We start from the raw sequence: 25,868 nt of genomic DNA, 5'->3' as shown, positions 1-25,868 counted from the left end.
TGACATTCTCGGCCACCGAGGATTTTGTGAGATGATGCTGGCTGCTGCAAGCTCATATTTTAGAAAAAAAATCACTAACAGGGCGGACGCAGAGAAACACATCTTATTTCTAGAGACTCCGTACATACTGTCAAAACTCTAAAGACCGACTGCACAGTTCCTGTCTTCACCATAAAAGACCTGTTTCATCCTGCCTGTGCAAACAAAATAAGAGTCTCAGAAAGCTAGCGTGCACAAGCTAGCAAGCTACGGAGTTTGATGCCAATGTATTTCTCCCCCGCCCTCAGCGACCGCTTTCTCACTTGCTTGCCCACCCGCACAGTCACTGACGTCACTCACCTGCTGCCAGACATTAAAGGGCCACACACATATGCTACTCTCATAACAAAGTGTTTAAAAACGAGTATGCAAGTTGGACAAATGAGATACCAAATCCAACCACTTTCATGTGGTATTGGACAGAAAGGAGGACTTTTTTTTTTCCTCCATTTGAAAATGCGGACGTTATCTGCACCACTGTCTAATTCCAATCAATGCAAGTCATCAGAATCAAATACACCAACTTATATTCATGTCTTCATGAAAGAAAGGAATCTATGTGCGTTAAACATACTTGTATTATCATTAAACACTATTAACTTGTTAACAAAAATGTCTCTTTCATAAATAAATACATATAAATTATAAATAGGAATGAGGTAAATCTCCTCGACTTGGTCAATTGAAAAGTAGCTCACCTGCAGAAAAAGTGTGAGCGCCCCTGATCTAACACAATTCCCCAACTCATATGGAAACAGGGTTTGTATTATCATTTTAACATTTGCTGAAATTTAAATTCACTTTTTTTTTTGCAAAATATTTGTTTCATTCACACTCAAACGCTACAAGCCAATTCCTGTACGTCAGACTACAAATCACATATAACAGGCTTTCAAAGCCAAAATATTTTTGAGGTGGTACTCTATGTCAAAATAAAGTGTACAGTACTGTAATACATACATTTTTCTCTCTGCTTCTTAGAGTTCCACCAGTATTGTGAATTGTGACTTGTGTGACAATCTGCAGAACAAAAAAGTGAATTAAATACGCTTACACACACACACACACATTTTATATATATATATATATATATATATATATATATATATATATATATATATATATATATATATATATATATATATATATATATATATATATATATATATATATACACATACACAAATATGTACATACATGTATATACATTATATATATATGTATATATATATATATATATATATAGACACACATATGTACATGCATATATAAACAGTATATATATATATTACATATGTGTATATATATATATATATGTATATATACATATATATGTATGTATATATACTCAATGTATGTATATATATATATATATATATATATATATATGTATATGTATGGATGTATATATATATGTATGTATGTATGTATGTATGTATGTATGTGTATATATACTGTGTGTGTATGTGTATATATTTTTTAGGGGCGGCATGGCGTAGTGGGTAGAGCGGCCGTGCCAGAAACCTGAGGGTTGCAGGTTTGCTTCCCACCTATGGACATCAAAGTCGCTGCCGTTGTGTCCTTGGGCAGGACACTTCACCCTTTGCCCCCGGTGCCGCTCACACCGGTGAATGAATGATGAATGAATGATGGTGGTGGTCGGAGGGGCCGTAGGCGCAAACTGGCAGCCACGCTTCCGTCAGTCTACCCCAGGGCACCTGTGGCTACAGATGTAGCTTACCACCACCAGGTGTGAATGAATGATGGGTTCCCACTTCTCTGTGAGCGCTTTGAGTATATAACAATAGAAATGCGCGATATAAATCTAATCCATTATTATTATTATTAGGATGTAACACTCCTATGCTGGCTATGTAAACAACCGGGCTGAAATAAAGCATGTTCCAATCCTAAATACCCAGTGTAATGTTTATACAATAACACTTCCTGGTGGCGGCGGTGGGGTAAAGGGATCACCCACGGAGCAGAACGGGAGGGGGAGTTGTTCGAGGCTAATTCTGTCGTCGCCCGCACTTGAGGAGCTGAGCTAACTGATAGCAGCGGTCTGATAGCAGTTTTCTAAACTGGACTTTCAATCGAAGCAGGAGGTAATAAAGGAAGATCTCCATTGAGACAGAGAGACTTTTAAAACTGAAGAAATATAGGGAAGGCTTCTTTAAACAAGTTATTGATGCTTTTGATTTGAAGAAGCTGGCATGGACTTCATTTATAGGTAAAGGTAAGACCATAATAAAGTTTTTTAAATTTTTTTATTAAATGTGCTTTTCATTATGGTATCCTTACATCACACTCAAAGTTTTACTGCATGCCTTTGGTAAGTGCCAGAGTGAGAAGAGGTTTTAAAATAATTAGCGCATGCTTACTTTTACCGCATGCCTTTGGTAAGTGCAGGGGTGAGAAGAGGTTTTAAACTAATTAGCACCCCGGCGGCAATTCAAGGAAATACGGTATGTATGTAAATATGTATGTATGTATGGATGTTTGGATATATAAGTATGTACAATATATATATATATATATATACAGTGGGGCAAAAAAGCATTTAGTCAGCCCCCGATTGTGCAAGTTCTCCCACTTAAAATGATGACAGAGGTCTGTAATTATCATCATAGGTACACTTCAACTGGGAGAGACATAATTTGAAAAACAATCCAGGAATTCACATTGTAGGAATTTTAAAGAATTTATTTGTAAATTATGGTGGAACATAAGTATTTGGTCAACCATTCAAAGCTCTCACTGATGGAAGGAAGTTTTGGCTCAAAATCTCACGATACATGGCCCCATTCATTCTTTCCTTAACACAGATTAGTCGTCCTGTCCCCCTTAGCAGAAAAACAGCCCCAAAGCATGATGTTTTCCCCCCCATGCTTCACAGTAGGTGTGGTGTTCTTGGGATGCAACTCAGTATTCTCCTTCCTCCAAACACGACGAGTTGAGTTTATACCGAAAAGTTCTATTTTGGTTTCATCTGACCACATGACATTCTCCCAATCCTCTGCTGTATCATCTATGTGCTCTCTGGCAAACTTCAGACGGGCCTGGACATGCACTGGCTTAAGCAGGGGGACACGTCTGGCACTCCAGGATTTGATTCCCTGTCTGCGTAGTGTGTTACTGATGGTAACCTCTGTAGGTCATTCACCAGGTTCTGGGATTTTTGCTCACCGTTCTCATGATCATTTTGACCCCACGGGATGAGATCTTGCGTGGAGCCCAAGATCGAGGGAGATTATCAGTGGTCTTGTATGTCTTCCATTTTCTGATATTTTCTCCCACAGTTCATTTTTTCACACCAAGGTGCTTGCCTGTTGTTGATTCAGTCTTCCCAGTCTGGTGCAGGTCTACAATTCTTTTCCTGGTGTCCTTCGACAGCTCTTTGGTCTTGGCCATAGTGGAGTTTGGAGTCTGACTGTTTGAGGCTGTGGACAGGTGTTTTTTATACAGAAAACGAGTTCAAAAAGGTTCCATTAATACAGGTAACGAGTGGAGGACAGAAAAGCTTCTTAAAGAAGAAGTTACAGGTCTGTGAGAGCCAGAGATCTTCCTTGTTTGAAGTGACCAAATACTTATTTTCCACCATAATTTATAAATAAATTAAAATTCCTACAATGGGAATTCATGGATTTTTTTTCACATTCTGTCTCTCACAGTTGAAGTGTCCCTATGATGAAAATTACAGACCTCTGTCATAATTTTAAGTGGGAGAACTTGCAAAATCGGTGGCTGACTAAATACTTTTTTGCCCCACAGTATATATATATATATATATATATATATATATATATATATATAAATTAGGGCTACGAATCTTTGGGTGTCCCACGATTCGATTCAAAATCCTTTTTTTTTTTTTTGTCAATTTAAAAGGATTCTCTATTCATTCAATACATAGGATTTCAGCAGGATCTACCCCAGTCTGCTGACATGCAAGCAGAGTAGTAGATTTTTGTAAAAAGCTTTTATAATTGTAAAGGACAATGTTTTATCAACTGATTGCAATAATGTAAATTTGTTTTAACTATTAAACGAACCAAAAATTTGACTTATTTAATCTTTGTGAAAACATTGGACACAGGGCGTTGTCAAGCTTATGAGATGCGATGCAAGTGTAAGCCACTGTGACACTATTGTTCTTTATTTTTATTTTTATAACTGTCTAATGATAATGTCAATGAGGGATTTTTAATCACTGCTATGCTGAAATTATAACTATACTGTTGTTGATAATATTCGTTATTTTTTCACTACTTTTGGTTTGTTCTGTGTCGTGTTTGTGTCTCCTTTCAATTACTCTGTTTATTGCAGTTCTGAGTGTTGCTGGGTCAGGTTTGGTTTTGGAATTGGATTGCATTGTTATGGTATTGCTGTGTATTGTTTTGTTGGATTGATTAAAAAAAAAAATGATTTTTTAAAAATGAGAATCGATTCTGGATCGCACAACGTGAGAATCCCGATTCAAATTCGAATCGATTTTTTCCCACACCCCTGTAGCTGAGATAGGCGCCAGCGCCCCCCGCGACCCCTAAAGGGAATAAGCGGTAGAAAATATATATATATATATATATATATATATGTATGTATGTACACATTTGTATTTGTGTGTGTGTGTGTCTGTGTGTGTGTGTACATATAGTTTCTAGGCATTTTACAGTCTCTACCTTGTCATAGCTGGATTTATTCTCTGTGCACTCGGGATGTTTGTCCAGGATGTGCAACATGGCGTCATGCAGCGTCAGGAAGAACAGAGATGGTTGAAGTTCTTCATCAAAGAAGCTGCAGTGGTGCAGTTTTTCCAGGATGTACGCTAAAAAGCAAGCAAAAAACTATTCTGGGTTTCATCAAAACTTGATTTTTGCTCATTTACTAATGGAATCTGTGAACTGTGACAAAGGTGAAACAAGAACATGTTTTTCCAAGTTATGGATTTGTACCAAGCAGTTGTGAGTGAAAGGCAGCAATCTTAACCTTTGATCTATTCTAGGTCTTGTTGAGACATGATTTTTCATAATATACAAATTAAATCAGTAAAATATGAAAAAGGTGAAACAAAATCAAGATCTTACAAGTTAATTCAAAGCTTCTAATGGGTTCAACATTATTAGCGAGTGAAAGGCAGCAATCTTAAAGGGGAACATTATCACCAGACCTACGTAAGCGTCAATATATACCTTGATGTTGCACAAAAGAGACCATATATTTTTTTAACTGATTTCTGAACTCTAAATAGGTGAATTTTGGCAAATTAAACGCCTTTTTGTTTATTGCTCTTGGAGCGATGACGTCAGAACGTGACCTCACCGAGGTAATAAAGCCGCCATTTTCATTTTCTCAATCACATTACAAACACCGCGTTTCACCTCTGTTATTTTCCGTTTTTTCGACTATTTTCTGGAACCTTGGAGACATCTTGCCTCGTCGGTTTGTTGTCGGAGGGTGTAACAACACTAACAAGGAGGGATTCAAGTTGCACCACTGGCCTGAAGATGCGAAAGTGGCAAGAAAACTGCCACCAGACCCCCATGGAATGTGCCAGAGTGTCTGAAATTTTACCGGCGATGCTAAGGCAGACATGACACAAAAATGTATGGATAACCTGCAGATGCATTTGCAACGATAAAGTCAACAAAATCACAAAGGTGAGTTTTGTTGATGTTGTTGACTTATGTGCTAATCAGACACATTTGGCCATGGCGTGACTGCCAGCTAATCGATGCTAACATGCTATTTAGGTTAGCTGTATGTACATTTGAAACTATATTTACATCCAGCGTTTTCCTCCACCCACATTTAATGCCAAACAAACACTTACCAATCGACATATTTAAGTTGATCCAGTGTCACAAGATGCGAAACTTCCGATTGTTGGTCTGCACAGTTTACCGGCGATGCTAAGGCAAACATGTCCGAATAGCGTCACTAGCTATTCTTTCAATAGCTTCAGTTTCTTATTTAATTTTGTTTTCGCTATCTGCCTCCATAGTCCAACCATCCGTTTCAATACATGCGTAATCTGTTGAATTGCTTAAGCCGCTGAAATCTGAGTCTGAATCCGAGCTAATGTCGTTATATCTTGCTGTGCTATTCGCCATTGTTTGTTTGTATTGGCAGCACTGGATGACGTCACAGGAAAATGGACAGTGGCTTCGAAGATAGCGAAAATAAGGCACTTTAAAGCTTTTTTTAGGGATATTCCGGGACGGGTAAAATTTTGAAAAAAAACTTTAAAAAATAAAATAAGCCACTGGGAACTGATTTTTATTGGTTTTAACCCTTTTGAAATTGTGATAATGTTCCCCTTCAACCATTGAGCTATCCTGGGTGTTGTTGCAACCCAATTTTTATTAAAATACTAATGCAATCAGTAAGCTATAATAGAGGTGAAACAAAAACAAGAAGTTCGAGTTATGGACTTAAAACCATTTGTCATCTTTCATGTTTCCTTCTTCCCCAGTATGTAATATGTAGCCGTGGGCGGCATTTAATTGGGCGTGGCTTTGCAGCTGAAAGACCTCGGATTGGTGGAAAATTGCCATTCTATAAATATAAGAGACGTGAACTCGTAGGAGATGCCTTGTTAGGCAGAAAACATTCATCTGGGTTCAATCACTTCTCGATGAGACGTGTTGCCTGTCTGTTGTTGTCTCTAATGATTTGTTACGTCATAACTTGCCACCGCAGTAGATCGCATGTGCACCTCTGACAGTCTCTGGAGAAAATGCGACTAATGTGTTCTTCTACGACAAACGCAAGGTGTGCAGGAACTTTGCAGCCAGGCGCTGGTTCGTTCCAGCTGAACCAACTCTTCACCCGGGGTAATATCTGTATCTCTCAGACAGTGGTCAGTGACTTTCCTTGCGCTGCATGGTGGGGCCTCTAAGTATATCACTGATTTGTTGTTGCCCTACACTTCGGTTTTCAGACCAGGGTCTCCTAAAGATCCCAAAAAGTAATTTCAAAAGCCGAAGAGACCTGGCTACTACAAACTACAAACACCTAGAATAGCACAGTGGTTACGACTGTTTGATTTCTTTTATTTAACCAGTTAAAGACTCATTGAGTTTAAAATCTCTTTTTCAAGAGTGATCTGACTCGACGACCTGTTGACTAAGATTGGAGGGTGCTGGGTTCAATTCCAACTGTGGTTGGCCGTAATGTGTTCCACCTACATTCATACTTTACTGAGCGATATGTCCTCGATTACCTTTGTGTATGGAACACAATGTGCTCTTCACAAGACCCAGGATAGCCCAGTGGTTAAGTCTCTTGACTCAGATTGGAGTGTGCTGAGTTCAATTCTGATTGAGTACGGCAGTATTTTGTTCCACGTCCATCATACTTTACTAAGCCAGGAATCCTTGATTACATTTTTGAATGGAACAAAGTTTGACAGGAGCCAGGATAGCCCAGTGGTTACGACTGTTGTGTTGGAATGAAGGGTTCTTTCTTGGTTCTATTCCCACTGTGGTTGGCAGTATTTTGTTCAACATCCATCATACTGAATGAAAGACAGCATTCTCAACCATTGAGGTGTCCTGGGCTCCATCAAACATTGATTTTTGCACATATACAAATGTAATTAGTGAACTATGACAAAGGTGGAATAAAAACAATTTCTTCCAGGCTATGGATTGGAACTCAGTAGTACTGAATGAGAGACAGCCGTGTAAACCGTTGAGCTATCCTGAGTTCCATCAAAACCTGCTTTTTGCTCATATACAAATGTAATCAGTGAACTATGATAAATAAACCAAGAATCCTTGATTAGATTTGTGAATGGAACTAAATTTGACAAGAGCCAGGATACCTCAGTGGTTAAGACTGTTGACTTGGAATGAAGGGTACTTGGTTCTATTCCCACTGTGGTTGGCAGTATTTTGTTCAACATCCATCATACTTTACTTAGCAAGGAATCCTTGATTACATTTGTGAATGGACAAAAATCTGCCCTTGACAAGACTCAGTATAGCCCAGTGGTTAAGACTGTTGACTTGGAATTTGGGGTGCCGGGTTCAAATCCAGGGCCTGGTCTGTAAAAAGCTTACAAATCTCTAGCTATATTGATCAAAAGTGACATATATATAGTGACTGTGTCACCTCTATGTAATGTTAACATAAAAAAATGTAGTTAACTTTTTTTTAATCCAATTACAACTAACCTTTCTTATTTTAGTTGTACCCGGGAGAGCTCATTGGTCAATGCTCTTTGTTATTAACTTTTTACTCGTATTCCCACCCACCTCAGGAATTACACTCACGTGCACACACACTCACAGGTAACCCCTGAGGAGTCATCTTTGCCTATTTGACCATTTTTTTAGGATTATTATTATCTTTAGCATTTACTTAATTGTTCAACTAGATGTTAATCAAGCAACTAGCACATAACATCACTCTGTGTAGGGGAGATGAAACACCCTAAATGTATGTCGTCTTGACACCATACAACAAAATTTCTGATTACCTGAATGGGGTTTGAACCCAGTATCTCTGTATAGGGAGCCCACAGTGTTGACCATTGAGCTATCCTTGGTCCCATCAAGGCATGATTTTCGCTCATATACAAATGAATTCAGTGAACAAAAGTGAAAGAAAAACAGTTTACTATGTGGTGGAGTTGAAGCCATAAGCACCGACAGAGGCAGCAGCCTACACCATTGAGCCATCCTGGGTGTTATTGCAACATGATTTTTCATAATATACAAATGCAATCAGTAAACTATGACATGAGGTTAAACAAAAACAAGATCGTCCATGGACTTGAACCCAGTAATATTGAATGAAAGACAGCAGTTTCAACCATTGAGCTGTCCTGAGGTGCATCAAGATTTAAATTTTGCTCAAATACAAATGTAATCAGTGAACTATTACAAAGGTGCAATAAAAACAACTTCTTCCAAGCTATGCATCTGAATTCAGTACTACTGAATGAGAGACAGCAGTGTTGACCATTGAGCTATCCTGAGTTCCATCAAGGGTTGATTTTTGCTCATATACAAATATTTGATTGATTGATACTTTTATTAGTAGATTGTACAGTTCAGTACACATTCTGTACAATTGGCCACTAAATGGTAACAACCGAATAAGTTTTTCAACTTGTTTAAGTCGGGGTCCACGTTAATCAGATCATGGTACAAATATATACTATCAGCATAACACAGTCATCACACAGGTTAATCATCGTAGTATATACATTGAATTATTTACAATCCGGGGGTGGGATAAGGAGCTTTGTTTGATATCAGTACTTCAGTCATCAACAATTGCATCAACAGAGAAATGGACTTTGAAACAGTGTAGGTCTTACTTAGTAGGATATGTACAGCCAGCAGAGAACATAGTGAGTTCAGATAGCATAAGAACAAGTATATACATTAGAAGTACATTTGAGTTGTTTATAATCCGGGGAGATGGGATGTGAATGGAGGAGGGTATTAGTAAAGTGTTGAAGTTGCCCGGAGGTGTTGTTTTAGAGCGGTTTCCAAGGAATATAGAGATGCACTTACTTTTACACCTGTTGGGAGTGCATTCCACATTGATGTGGCATAAAAAGATGTCATCAGTGAACTATGACAAAGGTGAAATTATAACCTAATTTCCCAAGTAATGGATTTGAACCCAATAGTATTGAGTGAAAGCCCACAAACTTAATTGACCTAATCTGGGTCTCGCTGCAATAAAATTTTTCATAATTCAAAATGTTTTCATAATTTCATTTTCCTGAAGGAATAAATAATGTACTATCTAATCTAACCTAATCTAATCTAATCTACAAATGCAATCAGTAAACTATGATAAGAGGTGAAACAAAAACAAGATCTTACATGGACTTGAACCCAGTAGTACTGAATGAGAGACAGCAGTCTCAAACATTGAGCTATCCTGGGGTCCAATAAAACTTAATTTTTCTCATATACAAATGAAATCAGTGAACTATCACGTAGGTGCAATAAAAAAAAGTTTTTCCAAGCTATGGATAGCATATCACTCAGTAGTACTGAGTGATATGCAGCAGTCTTAACCATCAAGCTATCCTAGGTCTTTAAAAACATGATTTTTCATAATATATATATAAAAAAAAATCAGTAAACTATGATAGAGGTGAAAGAAAAACAAGATCAAACCCATAGTACTGAATGATTGGCAGCAGTTTTAACCACTGAGTTATCCAGGGTCCATTTGATTCAAGATTTTTGCTCATATACAATCATCTAAACCAGGGGTCACCAACGCGTTGCCCACGGGTACCAGGTAGTCCGTAAGGACCAGATGAGTCGCTCGCTGGCCTGTTCTAAAAATAGCTCAAATAGCAGCACTTACCAGTGAGCTGCCTCTACTTTTTAAATTGTATTTATTTACTAGCAAGCTGGTCTCGCTTTGCTCGACATTTTTAATTTTAAGAGAGACAAAACTCAAATAGAATTTGAAAATCCAAGAAAATATTTTAAATACTCGGTCTTCACTTGTTTAAATAAATTCATTTATTTTTTTACTTTGCTTCTTATAACTTTCAGAAAGACAATTTTAGAGAAAAAATACAATCTTAAAAATAATTTTAGGATTTTTAAACACATAAACCTTTTTACCTTTTAAATTCCTTCCTCTTTCCTGACAATTTAAACCAATGTTCAAGTAAATTTATTTTTTTTATTGTAAAGAATAATAAATCAATTTTAATTTAATTCTTCATTTTAGCTTTTGTTTTTTTGACTAATAATATTTGTGAAATATTTCTTCAAACTTATGATTGAAATTCAAAATAATTATTCTGGCAAATCTAGAAAATCTTTACAATCAAATTTAAATCTTATTTCAAAGTCTTGAATTTCTTTTAAAAATTTTGTTCTGGAAAATCTAGAAGAAATAATGATTTGTCATTGTTAGAAATATAGCTTGGTCCAATTTTTTATATATTCTAACAAGGTGCAGGTTGGATTTTATCCTATTTAAAACATGTCATCAAAATTCAAAAATTAATCTTATTCAGGAAAAATGACTAATGATTTTCCATAAATTATTTTTTTAATTTTTTCAAAAAGATTCAAATTAGCTAGTTTTTCTCTTTTTTTTCGGTTGAATTTTGAATTCCAAAAAGTCGAAATAGAAGATAATCTATGTTTTAAAAATTTTATTTTCATTTTTTTCCCCTGTTTTCTCCTCTTTTAAACCGTTCAACTAAGTGTTTTTTTTCATAATTTATTCTCTACCGAAAACCTTCCGTAAAAGGAAAAAAAATGTTCTACGGAATGACAGACAGAAATACCCATTTATATATATTATATATATATATATTAAAAGTAAATTGAGCAAATTGGCTATTTCTGGCAATTTATTTAAGTGTGTATCAAACTGGTAGCAATTCGCATTAATCAGTACCCAAGAAGTAGCTCTTGGTTTCAAAAAGGTTGGTGACCCCTGATCTAAACTATGATAGAGGTGATAGAAAAACTAGTCCTTGGAAATTATGGATTTGAAACCAGTACTACTAATGAAGCAGTAGCAGTCTTAACCATTGAACTACCCTGAGTATTGTTGGGATTAGAGTTTCGCTCACGTACAAATGCAGTCAGTGAACTAGGATAGTAGTAAAACACAGTAGCTCTTAGTAATAATATGGGCTACTCGCATTGCAAGCACCTATTCTCTGCTGCTTAGCAGGAAGTGAATGGGCGCTTGCATTGCAGTAGGCCCATAATTAATAGTTTGTATGCTGTGTAATATTATATTATGAAATGTACATTGGAGGCTGTTTATAATTTGTTTTTACAGAAATTCATATCACTGTAAGGCTCTAATTAAAGCCTCATGGTGAGTGCCTAAAAATTACTGGATGCACATATTCCACAAAATAATTTCAATTGTACTGCCTTATAAAAAAGTTCAATTTAGGGGTTGACACTTACGATCACAAGCTACGATGTAGACGTCCACTTCGACCCGGACCAGTTCTTTTAGTGCCTGCGATAAACGTTACAATGAAATGATCAATGATGTATTAAAGACGTCTTGAACAAGTCTCAGTACTTTTAACTCACTGCTTTAAATATTTAACCAGTCATAGTTCTTTCAACTCACTACTGTAAGTCTTGAACCAGTTTTGATCATTTTAACCCTCTGCTTTGAGATTTGAACTTGTCTCATTTCTATTAAATCACTGCTTAAAGTCTTGAAACAGTCTCAGTCCTCTTTTAACTTACTGCTTTGAATATTCAATCAGTCTCAGTGCTTTTAACTCACAGCTTTAAGTCCCTTCATAGCGGAGACATCCAGGAAGGAGACAGCAGCAAAGTCCAAGACCAGACTGTGAAGATCCACTCTGGGAACCGTGATGTTGGCGGGAAGTGCGGCGTTCCAGTCGATTCGTGCGGGCAAGTCCTTAAAATCCGTGGGCAGGTCCAAGTCTTCCACGTTATTTTCAGCCTCTGAATCCTCTTTGATGGGTCCACATGAGACGTTTAGGAACCCATTCTAAAATGGGAAATATTTGGTATCAGAAATATTGTACTACCGTATTCTACGTACTGTAAGCTGCTACTTTTTTCCATCGCTTTGAACCCTGCAGCTTATAGAAAAAGTGCGGAAAATTTATGTTTTTTTTTTGATAACGGACATAATGTTTTATATTCAACAACTATTTTACATATTAAATCAATAGAGACACTGAAAATATGTGTTGTTGTTTACGTCATGACTGGTCGAAAATGTACTTCATGTTTTGTGCCTTGAATTGGAAGTTCAACCGTCCATTGCATTTCTGCTGAAAAGGATTCCTTATTCATCAGTCCTAGAATTGTACGTAAGTTATATAATATATCCAAAAGTGTTTGTACTCACTAAACTGTAATGCTAACAAGTGTCTGTGTTAGCATTATGAACTTACAGTGGCGTTCTTTTTGCATTGTTTTAATTTTAAAAAATTCACCAAAACGTCACCACAGAGTTATTGAATCTGTTTTTGCTGATTGGAGAGCGAGTCTCCGCAGCTAGTGGGCCCATGACGATGATTTCTGTTTTGTTTGATCAGGCGTTTTACTGCCGTGTGACAGGCACTGTTTGGAAACAATTCAAGAATGTAAATAAACATTTACAAACATCTCCTTTCACAATGTGTATTTCTGCGACTTATTCCGGTGCAGTTAGTATAAATGTAAATATATTTTTTTCTTTTAAAATTTGGTGTGAGCGCCTTAAATACCAGAGCCCTTTAGAGTCCAAAAAATACGGTATTTAAACATCCCTAGAAAATATAAATAATAATAGCTAAAACATTCTCTATTGAGTTTCTTGCGTGTCACAGCTTATTCAGTAAATTGCAAAGCTGTTAATGGACAAGAAAACAAAGAAACAGGGAAAACAACCCTCTTTGATCACTCACAAATAATTCTTTACAGTGTACATGAGATTGATGTGAGCGTAAAATTATTATTTATTTTTTTAAGTGTTAAATTGTCAATATATTACATTTTGAGGGAGGAATAGGGCCACATTGAACAATTGAAAAGGTGAATGTTAAAAGAAGATATCCATCCATCCATTTTCTCCCGTTTGTCCCTATCGGGGTTGCAGGGTGTGCTGGAGCCTATCCCAGCTGCATTTAGGCAGAAGGAGCGTACACCCTGGACAAGTTACCACCTCATTTCACACTAAAAATAACAATTATCTAAATATATTTAACAGCTTAGCATATTTTCACTAACAATGAAGTGTTTTAATGCTTTTTTTGTAATGAAAATAAATACTTAAAGAAGTGTAAATATTCTTGTGGCCCTTATATATTTTTGTTAGTAGGTATGTGGGATAAAGTTTTGCATCTTAAGGGTTAATGAACATGTGCGAAAACGTGCACAGTGATTATGACTGCACAGTCCTCCAATATCTAATCTTGCCTGCAGTAAATTTTATGACGTTTTAGCTGTGGTATCGATCAAAGAACATGACTCAATGTGTATTTGACAACTTAGTAAATAATGTATGCAAGGTGGAGTTCAGAACAAAAACAATAAGCCTTATCCCCACAGAAGACACTTTGCATCAAGAGTGAGGCCCACATTTTTTACGGAAATATCAAAATAATAGAACATTACACCAAGGAAATGGTCCAAATCCCTACAATAACAACCATTGATCACACCCTGACAAAGGTGATTCAGTTGCAGAAATGATAAGTTTTGATAATCATAATAATAAGGAATGGTGGATTTCTAAAGATCCAAATATTGATTGTATCAACACATTTAATTCGTTGTCTCTTTATTTGAAAGAATATCGTTTTTGTTGTTTTTAATGATATTATATTTATACATATCGTATATTTGTATTCAAATATTCAAATAATTAACATAGATAGGCTTCGGAACAAAAGTGATCATTTTTATTTAATGAACTTAGAAAACATTTGGTAAAAGAAAATTGTGTCAGTATCGGTATTGGCGGTACTGACAAAGTATTTACTTGGTTTCGGAGTAAAAAAAAAAACCCACTGGTGGTCGACTTAGCCAGATGGCTGTTATACAACAAGCAGCGCGCAAACTATCTGAGTACAAAAGAGGCTTAGATCTTACTGTAAAAAGCAGATAAGAGCAAAAAACAAACTATGCAATGAAATAGATCCCTATACTTTATCAAAAAAAGATTTGTCGAGAGTAATCGATTTTTTTTTTTTTATTAAAAAAAAAAATAAAAAAAAATTGTTTACCTGTATCTCATGTTTTTTTTGTAAGGGGCGCTGGAAGCCGGCAGACCCGTCAGCGATCCTGTTCTGTCTCCCTGTAATGTTTGTTTGATCTTGAATGGGATTGTGCTGAAAATTGTAATTTTCCTGAAGGAACTCTCCTGATGGAATAAATAAAGTACTATCTAATCTAATCTAATCTAATCAAGGACTTGAGCTCGGTCACCTACTCAGACATATCTCACTATTGTGCTCCAGACATTCTACACGACAAAACAGATGGAAACTTGGAAAAGCATGGAGGTTTACAACTTCTTTGTGTGTGGCTGGGTCAAGGATATTGTTATCAAAACTCTTGGATATATTGCATTTTATACTTTAACTTTGTGTCTAAATAAGCCATGTCTGTTTTTGCTGTTGCACGCGCCATGTATGAATAACGTGTTGTTCCCCGTCTTTATCAAAACATAACTATTAACCATCAATTGATTAACGTGGATCCCGACTTAAAGAAGTTGGAAAAACTTATTCGGGTGTTACCATTTAGTGGTCAATTGTACGGAATATGTACTGTGCAATCTACTCATAAAAGTTTCAATCAATCAATCAATCAATGTCAACATAGCTGGGCAAATATTTTCACTCGAGGGCCACATTGAGAGAAAAAAAATGTGTCTGGGGAGCCAATGTGTATGTGTGTATAAATTATATATACACATTTAGATGTAAAAATCTGCCGTACAATATGTGTGTTTGGGTCCTTTTTTCCAGGAACAATAATACCAAAAGTCACAATGTCCGATAGAATTCTAAAAACGTTATGACAGACAATTTTACAGTTTTTTTACTGAATGGTACACCCAAAATGTACATGAAAATAAATATTACAATATTAACTATGAAAAATAAAACACTGAATATTGACAACATATGAAAATTGCTCCTCTTTTACTCCTCAGACCATATACTCATCTTTTACAATCGAGCAAAACACACCAAAAATGTAACAAACAGCAAAATATGAATTAAAAACATAATATAAAATGTAATCACTTTTCTGCAGAAATTTGTTTTAAAAATGTGCTTACGCATCTGTTCCTGAGACATGCATTTTGGGCTGACTGCTCTGAAAATAAACCCCGCCCACTCACTGCAGTCTGAGCTGCTGTGACGTAGATTACCGTACTAACTCGTATAACTCTCCAAAGCGCAGATTTTTCGGCCAAAGTTTTGATATCAAAGGTCTAAAATAATTGTGTAGAACGTCAGGCGGGGGCATCACGGTGAAAGAGGGGTTAGTGCGTCTGCCTCACAATACGAAGGTCCTGAGTAGTCAGGGTTCAATCCCGGGCTCGGGATCTTTCTGTGTGGGGTTTGCATGTCCTCCCCGTGAATGCGTGGGTTCCCTCCGGGTACTCCGGCTTCCTCCCACTTCCAAAGACATGCACCTGGGGATAGGTTGATTGGCAACACTAAATTGGCCCTAGTGTGTGAATGTTGTCTGTCTATCTGTGTTGGCCCTGCGGTGAGGAGGCGACTTGTCCAGGGTGTACGCCGCCTTCTGCACGATTGTGGCTGAGATAGGGACCAGCGCCCCCCGTGATCCCAAAGGGGAATAAGCGGTAGAAAATGGATGGATGGATGGATGGAACGTCAGGCAGGCCGGATTGAAAATGTTTATGGGCCGCATGTGGCCCGCGGGCCGTATTGCCCAGGTCTTTGCTAAAAGCTTCTTTTATGATTGCTGCCTTTGGTAAGAGCTGAACTAAGTCTTTTAAGTTTTGCCCACATTTGCCTTTTTTTATTGAAACTCGCAGACTTGGTGCTTTTCAAAACACTTGTAGCAAACGTGTTTAAGATATACAAATATCAAGATAATACCCAAACTTCCATCCATTTTTCTACCGCTTATCCCGTCTGGAGACGCGAGGGTGCTGGAGCTTATCTCAGCTGCATTCGGGCGGAAGGCGGCGTACACCCTGGACATGACATCACAGGGCCAACACAGATAAAAAACATTCACGATAATACTTAAATGGGAAATAATAAACGTTTTAAGAATATCAAACAAACCTTTAACAAAAGGTATCACTGTAAACTTGTGCATTCTTTGACTCCGCTCCCCTGGACTAGATGTGAGCTGCTTTTCTTGTCGTTTGGTAATATCTATAACTATTACGCCATTCTTGATAACCTCTCGTGGAACTCTGAAGAAACATTTATCCTTTTTCACTTGGGACATTTTTCTTTGAGAAAGGCTTAAATGGCGCAGAGGACCCATTGAGAACAGAGCTGGCTTGACCACCACGCATATTTAGTGGTCGGGACGTGAGCCGGACGTGACGCAGTACAATCCAAACAATACCAAAATCACTGGAAAGATCAAATGTTTTGCCTTTCCCCTTTTTCTGAAATATACTTTATTATGGAATATAATGACAAATACTTACAAATACAAAATAATTTAAATCCTTCAAAAATACAAATATATCCATCCATTTTCTACCGCTTGTCCCTTTTGGGGCCACAGGGGTGTCGCAGCTGCATTCGGGCGGAAGGCGGTGTACACCCTGGACAAGTCGCCAACTCATCGCAGGGCCAACACAGATATTCAAACTCACATTCACACACTAGGGCCAATTTAGTGTTGCCAATCAACCTATCCCCAGGTGCATGTCTTTGGAGGTGGTTTATATATATATATATATTAGGGGTGTGGTGAAAAATCGATTCGAATACGAAAGAATCATTTACGTTGTGCGATTCAGAATCGATTCTCATGTTTAAAAAAATCGATTTTTTATTTTTTGTTTTTTTTAAATCAATCCAACAAACCACTACACAGCAATACCATAACAATGCAATGCAATTCCAAAACCAAACCTGACCCAGCAACACTCAGAACTGCAATAAACAGAGCAATTGAGAGGACACACAAACACAACACAGAACAAACCAAATGTAATGAAACAAAAATTAATATTATCAACAACAGTATCAATATTAATTATAATTTCAGCATAGCAGTGATTAAAAATCCCTCACTGACATTATCATTAGACATTTATAAAAATAATAAAAAAGAACAATAGTGTCACAGTGGCTTACACTTGCATCGCATCTCATAAGTTTGACAACACATTGTGTCCAATGTTTTCAAAAAGATAAAAGTCATATTTTTGGTTCGTTTAATAGTTAAAACAAATTTACATTATTGCATTTAGTTGATAAAACATTGTCCTTTACAATTATAAAAGCTTTTTAAAAAAATCTAATACTCTGCTAGCATGTCAGCAGACTGGGGTAGATCCTGCTGAAATCCTATGTATTGAATGAATACAGAATCGTTTTGAATCGGAAAAATATCGTTTTTGAAACGAAAATCGAATCGAAAAAAATCAATATATTATCAAATCGTGACCCCAAGAATCGATATTGAATCGAATCGTGAGACACCCAAAGATTCACAGCCCTAATATATCCATCCATTTCCTACCGCTTATTCCCTTTTGGGGTGGCGGGGGGTGCATATATATATATATATACGTACTGGAGTGAATTTTTCCTTGCCCTTATGTGGGCTCTGTACCGCGGATGTCGTGACTTGTGCAGCCCTTTGAGACACTTGCGATTTAGGGTTATATAAATATAAATAAACATTGATTGATTTACATATTTGTACTACTCAAAATAATTTCAATTAAATTTACCTTTTAGTCTTGCCTGGTTTTTTTGGGTTTTTTTACTTTTTAGAATATTTTTGATATAAATGTGTCTTTTTGGGTGCAGTACACCAAGAGTTGAAAGAAGCTGTGCCTGTGTAAAATATAATAACTGATACGTTTATGGCAACAATTTAGAACATATACAACCAAGGTATCACTTACTGATGTCCACTGGAGATAACCTTTCTTAACATGTTTCCTGATCATTCGCAGCGCTTTATTACGCTTCCTCAGCACCCTCAGTGGATTGAAACCAATCTAGGGAACAACAAAAACAAAGTTGTTATGCACAATTAATTACATGTTATGCAAATGAGGTGTGATGTCATGATTTGCATCATGCCACTGATTGAGTAAACAGCTTTAGCAACATCCAAAAACTATCTTTTCACAAAGTTTCGTCCCGAGCCATATTTAAAGACATGTTAGTAAAATTCAGTGTATTGATACTGCGTGTTTAAAGAGATACAATGATCACGTTATTGCTTAAAAAAATCAATAATATGACAGACTTACAGCTTCCACCAGCTTGCTCCTGAAGAACTCAATGTTGGCAAAGAAGATAGGTGATGGGATCCGGAAGATTTTTACTCCTTCTGGTTCAAATATCTGGAGACAAAAAAACAAACAGACAAACGACTAAATAAAAGTGGAAGAAGTTTATCAAGGGTTTGAATGTATTCTTCATTTTGGGCCCTTAATGATTTATTAACATGTTCTTGCAGGGTGGAAATATGATTTGTTGGCTGCACAAGTTGGAATTTATTTAGGTTTTTCTCGCAGGTGAAATAAAAAAAAAAAAAGAAATACAATTGAACATCCTGTCATAGACAGAAAGCTATTTGCCATCAAGATGTCATTCAGTGAGAATGATGGCAGATCGATTTTAGTGCATTTTAAGGCGATGGTCATAAAACCTTTGAAGAACAGCCTCTTGGATGTGCAGGTTAGGATTTGTCTATTATGAAAGCAATGTTTTTACACTAAATTTATGTAACAGAATTTTTTACGTTTCAATTTTGTGAAATTATTTTTTTCTAAATCAAAGTATGCGGACAGTTTCATTGAAAAAGAAAATCAGTGTTTTGAAATTTACTGTTTAAAAAAATCAGTGTAAAAAAATTCAGTGTAAAAAAAGAATCAGTGCTGAACATTTCAGTGTTGAAAAATTAGCTGCTTCAAAAAGCAAGACTCACTTTTGGTAAAACAAGGCTAAAGCAATCGAGCGTGTCTCTGAACCAGCCAATGAGGTGTCAAGTTTGAAGTCACGTGACATAGGTCTTGCAAAACAGCATAAAAAAAGCAGTTAACTGGGCTTAATACAACATAATTAACACTTCAATGTGGCCCGCTGGATGTTTTCAAACTATAGAAATGATTCCAATGCTTAAAATCTGCACTTTTGAGTGACATACGAGTTACTACGTGTCATGTTTTGCAGTTAAACTGACTGTGGTACACAATGTGACTACCAGATAGTGCTGGATAATGACGTTCAGGTAAACGTAACGAAGAAGACACAGGCAATATATAGTGTGTATACAGTATGTTTGGATGCATGAATGGAGGGAGGAATAAATGTTTGAGCGTAAGCTCATGGTGCACAAGACAAAGTGTGGTCATTAATAGATTAACAATTTACTACCAATTACCTCTTCATGCAGAAGAAGTAAGGGACAGAGTGGGCGGGGCAGCGCCAAGCCATCTCAGTGTACTATATATTTCTTTGTCCTTTTGCCCTAATTTTTGCCGCGTTTGTTGGATATTTGTTGCTCTTGCTCAATTATAAAATATGTCGATCAAGGAGGTGGTCAGGGAAGTAGAGGAATAACGTTCATATATTCTCAATATTCAGTGTTTTATTGTTCATAGTTATAATTGCAAATCCCACTTTCTATATTTTCATTGACATCCTGACATATAATTCAGTAAAAGAAACTACGATTCTTTCCGCTTTTGAGATTGTATTTTAGTTTTTGTACATTAAAATACGTAATATGGGATTTACAATACTAACAATGAACAATAAAACACTAAATATTGAGAATAAATGATCGTTGTGTCTCTATTACAGACCCCCTCCTAGATAGACATCTTTTATAATCAAGCAAGAGCAACAAAGACTCCTCTCTGAGCTGCAACCTTATCGTGGTAGAGGAGTTTGTGCGTCCCAATGATCCTAGGAGCTATGTTGTCCGGGGGCATAAAGCCCCCTGGTAGGGTCTCCCAAGGCAAACAGGTTCTAGGTGAGGGATCAGACAAAGAGCAGCTCGAAGACCTTTATGAAGATGAAAGACCATGGACCCAGATTTCCCTCGCCCGGACGCGGGTCACCGGGGCCCCCCTCTGGAGCCAGGCCCGGAGGTGGGGCACGATGGCGAGCGCCTGGTGGCCGGGCCTGTTCCCATGGGGCCCGGCCGGGCACAGCCCGAAGAGGCAACGTGGGTCACCCCTCCAATGGGCTCACCACCCATAGCAGGGGCCATAGAGGTCGGGTGCATTGTGAGCTGGGCGACAGCCGAAGGCAGGGCACTTGGCGGTCCGATCTTCGGCTACAGAAGCTAGCTCTTGGGACGTGGAACGTCACGTCACTGGGGGGGAAAGAGCCTGAGCTAGTGCGCGAAGTCGAGAAATTCCGGCTGGATATAGTCGGACTCACTTCGACGCACAGCAAGGGCTCTGGAACCACTTCTCTCGAGAGGGATTGGACTCTCTTCCACTCTGGCGTTGCCGGCAGTGAGAGGCGACGGGCTGGGGTGGCAATTCTTGTTTCCCCCCGGCTCAAAGCCTGTACGTTGGAGTTCAACCCGGTGAACGAAAGGGTAGCCTCCCTCCGCCTTCAGGAGGGGGGACGGGTCCTGACTGTTGTTTGTGCTTATGCACCAAACAGCAGTTCAGTGTACCCACCCTTTTTGGGAACACTCGAGGGAGTACTGGAAAGTGCTCCCCCGGGTGATTCCCTTGTCCTACTGGGAGACTTCAACGCTCACGTTGGCAGCAACAGTGAAACCTGGAGAGGCGTGATTGGGAAGAATGGCCGCCCGGATCTGAACCCGAGTGGTGTTTTGTTATTGGACTTTTGTGCTCGTCACAGTTTGTCGATAACAAACACCATGTTCAAACATAAGGGTGTCCATATGTGCACTTGGCACCAGGACACCCTAGGCCGCAGTTCCATGATCGACTTTGTAGTTGTGTCATCGGATTTGCGGCCTCATGTTTTGGACACTCGGGTGAAGAGAGGGGCGGAGCTTTCTACCGATCACCACCTGGTGGTCAGTTGGCTGCGATGGTGGGGGAGGATGCCGGACAGACCTGGCAGGCCCAAACGCATTGTGAGGGTCTGCTGGGAACGTCTGGCAGAGTCTCCTGTCAGACAAAGTTTCAATTCCCACCTCCGGAAGAACTTTGAACATGTCACGAGGGAGGTGCTGGACATTGAGTCCGAGTGGACCATGTTCCGCACCTCTATTGTCGAGGCGGCAGATCGGAGCTGTGGCCGCAAGGTAGTTGGTGCCTGTTGGGGCGGCAATCCTAAAACCCCTTGGTGGACACCAGCGGTGAGGGATGCCGTCAAGCTGAAGAAGGAGTCCTATTGGGTCCTTTTGGCTCATAGGACTCCGGAGGCAGTGGACAGGTACCGACAGGCCAAGCGGTGTTCAGCTTCAGCGGTCGCGGAGGCAAAAACTCGGACATGGGAAGAGTTCGGGGAAGCCATGGAAAACGACTTCTGGACGGCTTCGAAGCGATTCTGGACCACCATCCGCCGCCTCAGGAAGGGGAAGCAGTGCACTATCAACACCGTGTATGGTGCGGATGGTGTTCTGCCGACCTCGACTGCGGATGTTGTGGATAGGTGGAAGGAATACTTCGAAGACCTCCTCAATCCCACCAACACGTCTTCCTATGAGGAAGCAGTGCCTGGGGAATCTGTGGTGGACTCTCTTATTTCTGGGGCTGAGGTCGCTGAGGTAGTTAAAAAGCTCCTCGGTGGCAAGGCCCCAGGGGTGGATGAGATCCGCCCGGAGTTCCTTAAGGCTCTGGATGCTGTGGGGCTGTCTTGGTTGACAAGACTTTGCAGCATCGCGTGGACATCGGGGGCGGTACCTCTGGATTGGCAGACCGGGGTGGTGGTTCCTCTCTTTAATAAGGGGGACCGGAGGGTGTGTTCCAACTATCGTGGGATCACACTCCTCAGCCTTCCCGGTAAGGTTTATTCAGGTGTACTGGAGAGGAGGCTACGTCGGATAGTCGAACCTCGGATTCAGGAGGAACAGTGTGGTTTTCGTCCTGGTCGTGGAACTGTGGACCAGCTCTATACTCTCGACAGGGTTCTTGAGGGTGCATGGGAGTTTGCCCAACCAGTCTACATGTGCTTTGTGGACTTGGAGAAGGCATTCGACCGTGTCCCTCGGGAAGCCCTGTGGGGAGTGCTCAGAGAGTATGGGGTATCGGACTGTCTTATTGTGGCGGTCCGTTCCCTGTACGATCAGTGCCAGAGCTTGGTTCGCATTGCCGGCAGTAAGTCGAACACATTTCCAGTGAGGGTTGGACTCCGCCAAGGCTGTCCTTTGTCACCGATTCTGTTCATAACTTTTATGGACAGAATTTCTAGGCGCAGTCAAGGCGTTGAGGGGTTCCGGTTTGGTAACCGCAGGATTAGGTCTCTGCTTTTTGCAGATGATGTGGTCCTGATGGCTTCATCTAACCGGGATCTTCAGCTCTCGCTGGATCGGTTCGCAGCCGAGTGTGAAGCGACCGGAATGAGAATCAGCACCTCCAAGTCAGAGTCCATGGTTCTCGCCCGGAAAAGGGTGGAGTGCCATCTCCGGGTTGGGGAGGAGACCCTGCCCCAAGTGGAGGAGTTCAAGTACCTAGGAGTGAGGGAAGAGTGGATCGTGAGATCGACAGGCGGATCGGTGCGGCGTCTTCAGTAATGCGGACGTTGTACCGATCCGTTGTGGTGAAGAAGGAGCTGAGCCGGAAGGCAAAGCTCTCAATTTACCGGTCGATCTAAGTTCCCATCCTCACCTATGGTCATGAGCTTTGGGTCATGACCGAAAGGATAAGATCACGGGTACAAGCGGCCGAAATGAGTTTCCTCCGCCGTGTGGCGGGGCTCTCCCTTAGATATAGGGTGAGAAGCTCTGCCATCCGGGAGGGACTCAAAGTAAAGCCGCTGCTCCTCCACATCGAGAGGAGCCAGATGAGGTGGTTCGGGCATCTGGTCAGGATGCCACCCGAACGCCTTCCTAGGGAGGTGTTTATGGCATGTCCAACCGGTAGGAGGCCACGGGGAAGACCCAGGACACGTTGGGAAAACTATGTCTCCCGGCTGGCCTGGGAACGCCTCGGGATCCCCCGGGAAGAGCTAGACGAAGTGGCTGGGGAGAGGGAAGTCTGGGTTTCCCTGCTTAGGCTGTTGCCCCCGCGACCCGACCTCGGATAAGCGGAAGATGATGGATGGATGGATGGAGCAACAAAGATGCCCAAACTCTCAGGGCAAAAAACATCCACATATTGGATACAATATCACAGTTCTGCAGAAAATTTCTATAGAACTCTGCCTCTGTCTGACACTCAGGCTTTTTGCTCTATAAACAAGCCCCGCCCATTCTGCCCCACTCTGTTCGTTCCCAGTCTGCATGAAGCAGTATAAACTGCACATACAGTATGTATTCTGAACTTTTGAGTGACATTTGTCACTCAAAAGTTCAGAATTTAACCACTGAAATATTTTCTATAGTTTGAAAACATCCAATGGGCCACATTGAAGTGTTAATAATGTGTGCCCAGTTAACTGCTTTTTATGCTGTTTTGCAAGACCCATGTCACGTGACTTCAATCTTGACACCTCATTGGCTTATTCTGAGACAGGATCGATTTCTTCAGTCTTAAATTATTGGAAGTGAGTCTTGCTTTTTGAAGCAGTACATTTTTCGTTACTGAAGTTTTATACATTAAATTTTTTTAAACTGACTTTTTTACACTGAATTTTTATACACTGGATTTTTTTACGCTGAATTTTAAAAACAACGATTTTTTTTCAATGAAATTGTCAGCATAATTTGATCTAAAAAAAAAAAATCAGTTCACAAAATTCCAATGCAAAAAATTCAGTTACATAAATTCAGTGTAAAAAAAACAAAAACTTTTGAAATAAAGACATATATGAACCTTCATACTTGGACTTTTAACTTGTCACAATATTGATGTGGATTGATTCAAATGTCGATACATCTATACCAAGGGTTGTATCCGTATCTGATTGGTAGTAGCGTGATAAAAGCGATATTTAAAAACTTAAAATCTGTTTATTTTAACGGTAATCTGCAAATATCTGTGTGTGTGTGTGTGTGCTGTTCATATCGTTGATAATGTATTTATATTAGTGCTGTCAAATAATTGAATCAGATTACTCATAGGTTTGCATTTTGATTCATTGTGACTAATGGTCGTACACAATTTGCATGAAATATGTAAATGAACTTTACAAAAACAAACATGCCATCCTATTGTCAGAATGTCATCCAGGAACAGTTTTTGTCATGAACTGACATTACAGGTCAGACTTGGGAGATTTTTTTCTCAGTGTTTTGTGATTGTTTCCATGTCGGCGCTCTTTCCTCCATGTGTTATGACGATTCCTGTAAACTTTCCTTGCCTTTTCTGCTTGTCTGTGATTAGGAGACTCACCTGTGGACAATCGCTGATTAGAGGAGTAGAGTATATTTGCCAGCAAAGCTCTTCAGACAGCGCTGGTGCATTATTGAGTGCACACCTAAGTAGTTCTTCTCCTGCCTATTGCTATCTTTTGTGTTTCCACCTGTGGTTGACTGCCCGTCGCATGCCGATGCTGTTTGTTTTTTGATTCAATGCTTGGTACATAATAAAGGGACTTTTTGCCTTCACAGTGCCTGCCTTCTCTGTATTGTTGGGTCACACCAGCAACCACTACCATTATTTTGTTGAAAGTGTCTTATACAGTTGTATTTATACATTGTTAAATTGGTCAAAAAAATTGTTTTTGATTAAAACATTTTTGTTTAAAATGTTTGTCCGGTGTTTTATTCTGATCATAATCATGATACACATATTAAAGGTTTTTGCCTTTAATCATATACTAGTGTATGTGTCAAAAGTCGGTGGACACTGTATCAGATTGATATGAAAATATGCAGTACCTAACAATCTGGATGCAAATACTTCCTTCTTGTCCATCATAACTTCCATCATAACCTGTCATAAATAATCATCATAATTGATGGCAAATTGGCTTACTTACGTCAACATAGTCCTTACGGTCCTTGTAGATATCAGTTCCCTTAATGTTGGCCAAGACGCTGCAGCGAGGGCTGAAATAAAGGAAATATAAAACCAGAGTGTAATCATGTTTTTCTAACATATGC

At 39.1% G+C, this 25,868-nt stretch overlaps 1 protein-coding gene across 8 annotated transcripts in view; it reads right to left on the bottom strand.

The window, feature by feature from the left end:
- LOC133560584 (chloride anion exchanger-like) overlaps positions 1 to 25,868 on the bottom strand; it is an 82,291-nt gene that overhangs the window by 5,193 nt on the left and 51,230 nt on the right. For 7 of the 8 annotated variants that reach the window (XM_061913258.1, XM_061913259.1, XM_061913260.1 and 4 more), the window contains 7 exons: positions 25,745 to 25,814; positions 18,976 to 19,068; positions 18,622 to 18,717; positions 12,301 to 12,531; positions 11,967 to 12,021; positions 4,722 to 4,867; positions 1,000 to 1,059 (listed from right to left, as the gene is read on the bottom strand). In XM_061913258.1, the coding sequence (XP_061769242.1) occupies positions 1,000 to 1,059; positions 4,722 to 4,867; positions 11,967 to 12,021; positions 12,301 to 12,531; positions 18,622 to 18,717; positions 18,976 to 19,068; positions 25,745 to 25,814 (751 nt within the window). The remainder of the gene's footprint in view (positions 1 to 999; positions 1,060 to 4,721; positions 4,868 to 11,966; positions 12,022 to 12,300; positions 12,532 to 18,621; positions 18,718 to 18,975; positions 19,069 to 25,744; positions 25,815 to 25,868) is intronic. The other variant, XM_061913261.1, reaches the window with a different exon arrangement.

This window comes from Nerophis ophidion, linkage group LG10 (assembly GCF_033978795.1).
Source record: "Nerophis ophidion isolate RoL-2023_Sa linkage group LG10, RoL_Noph_v1.0, whole genome shotgun sequence".
Lineage (NCBI taxonomy): Eukaryota > Metazoa > Chordata > Actinopteri > Syngnathiformes > Syngnathidae > Nerophis > Nerophis ophidion.
Note: the sequence above shows the minus strand (reverse complement) of the source record. Positions and strands in the feature narration are given on the sequence as shown.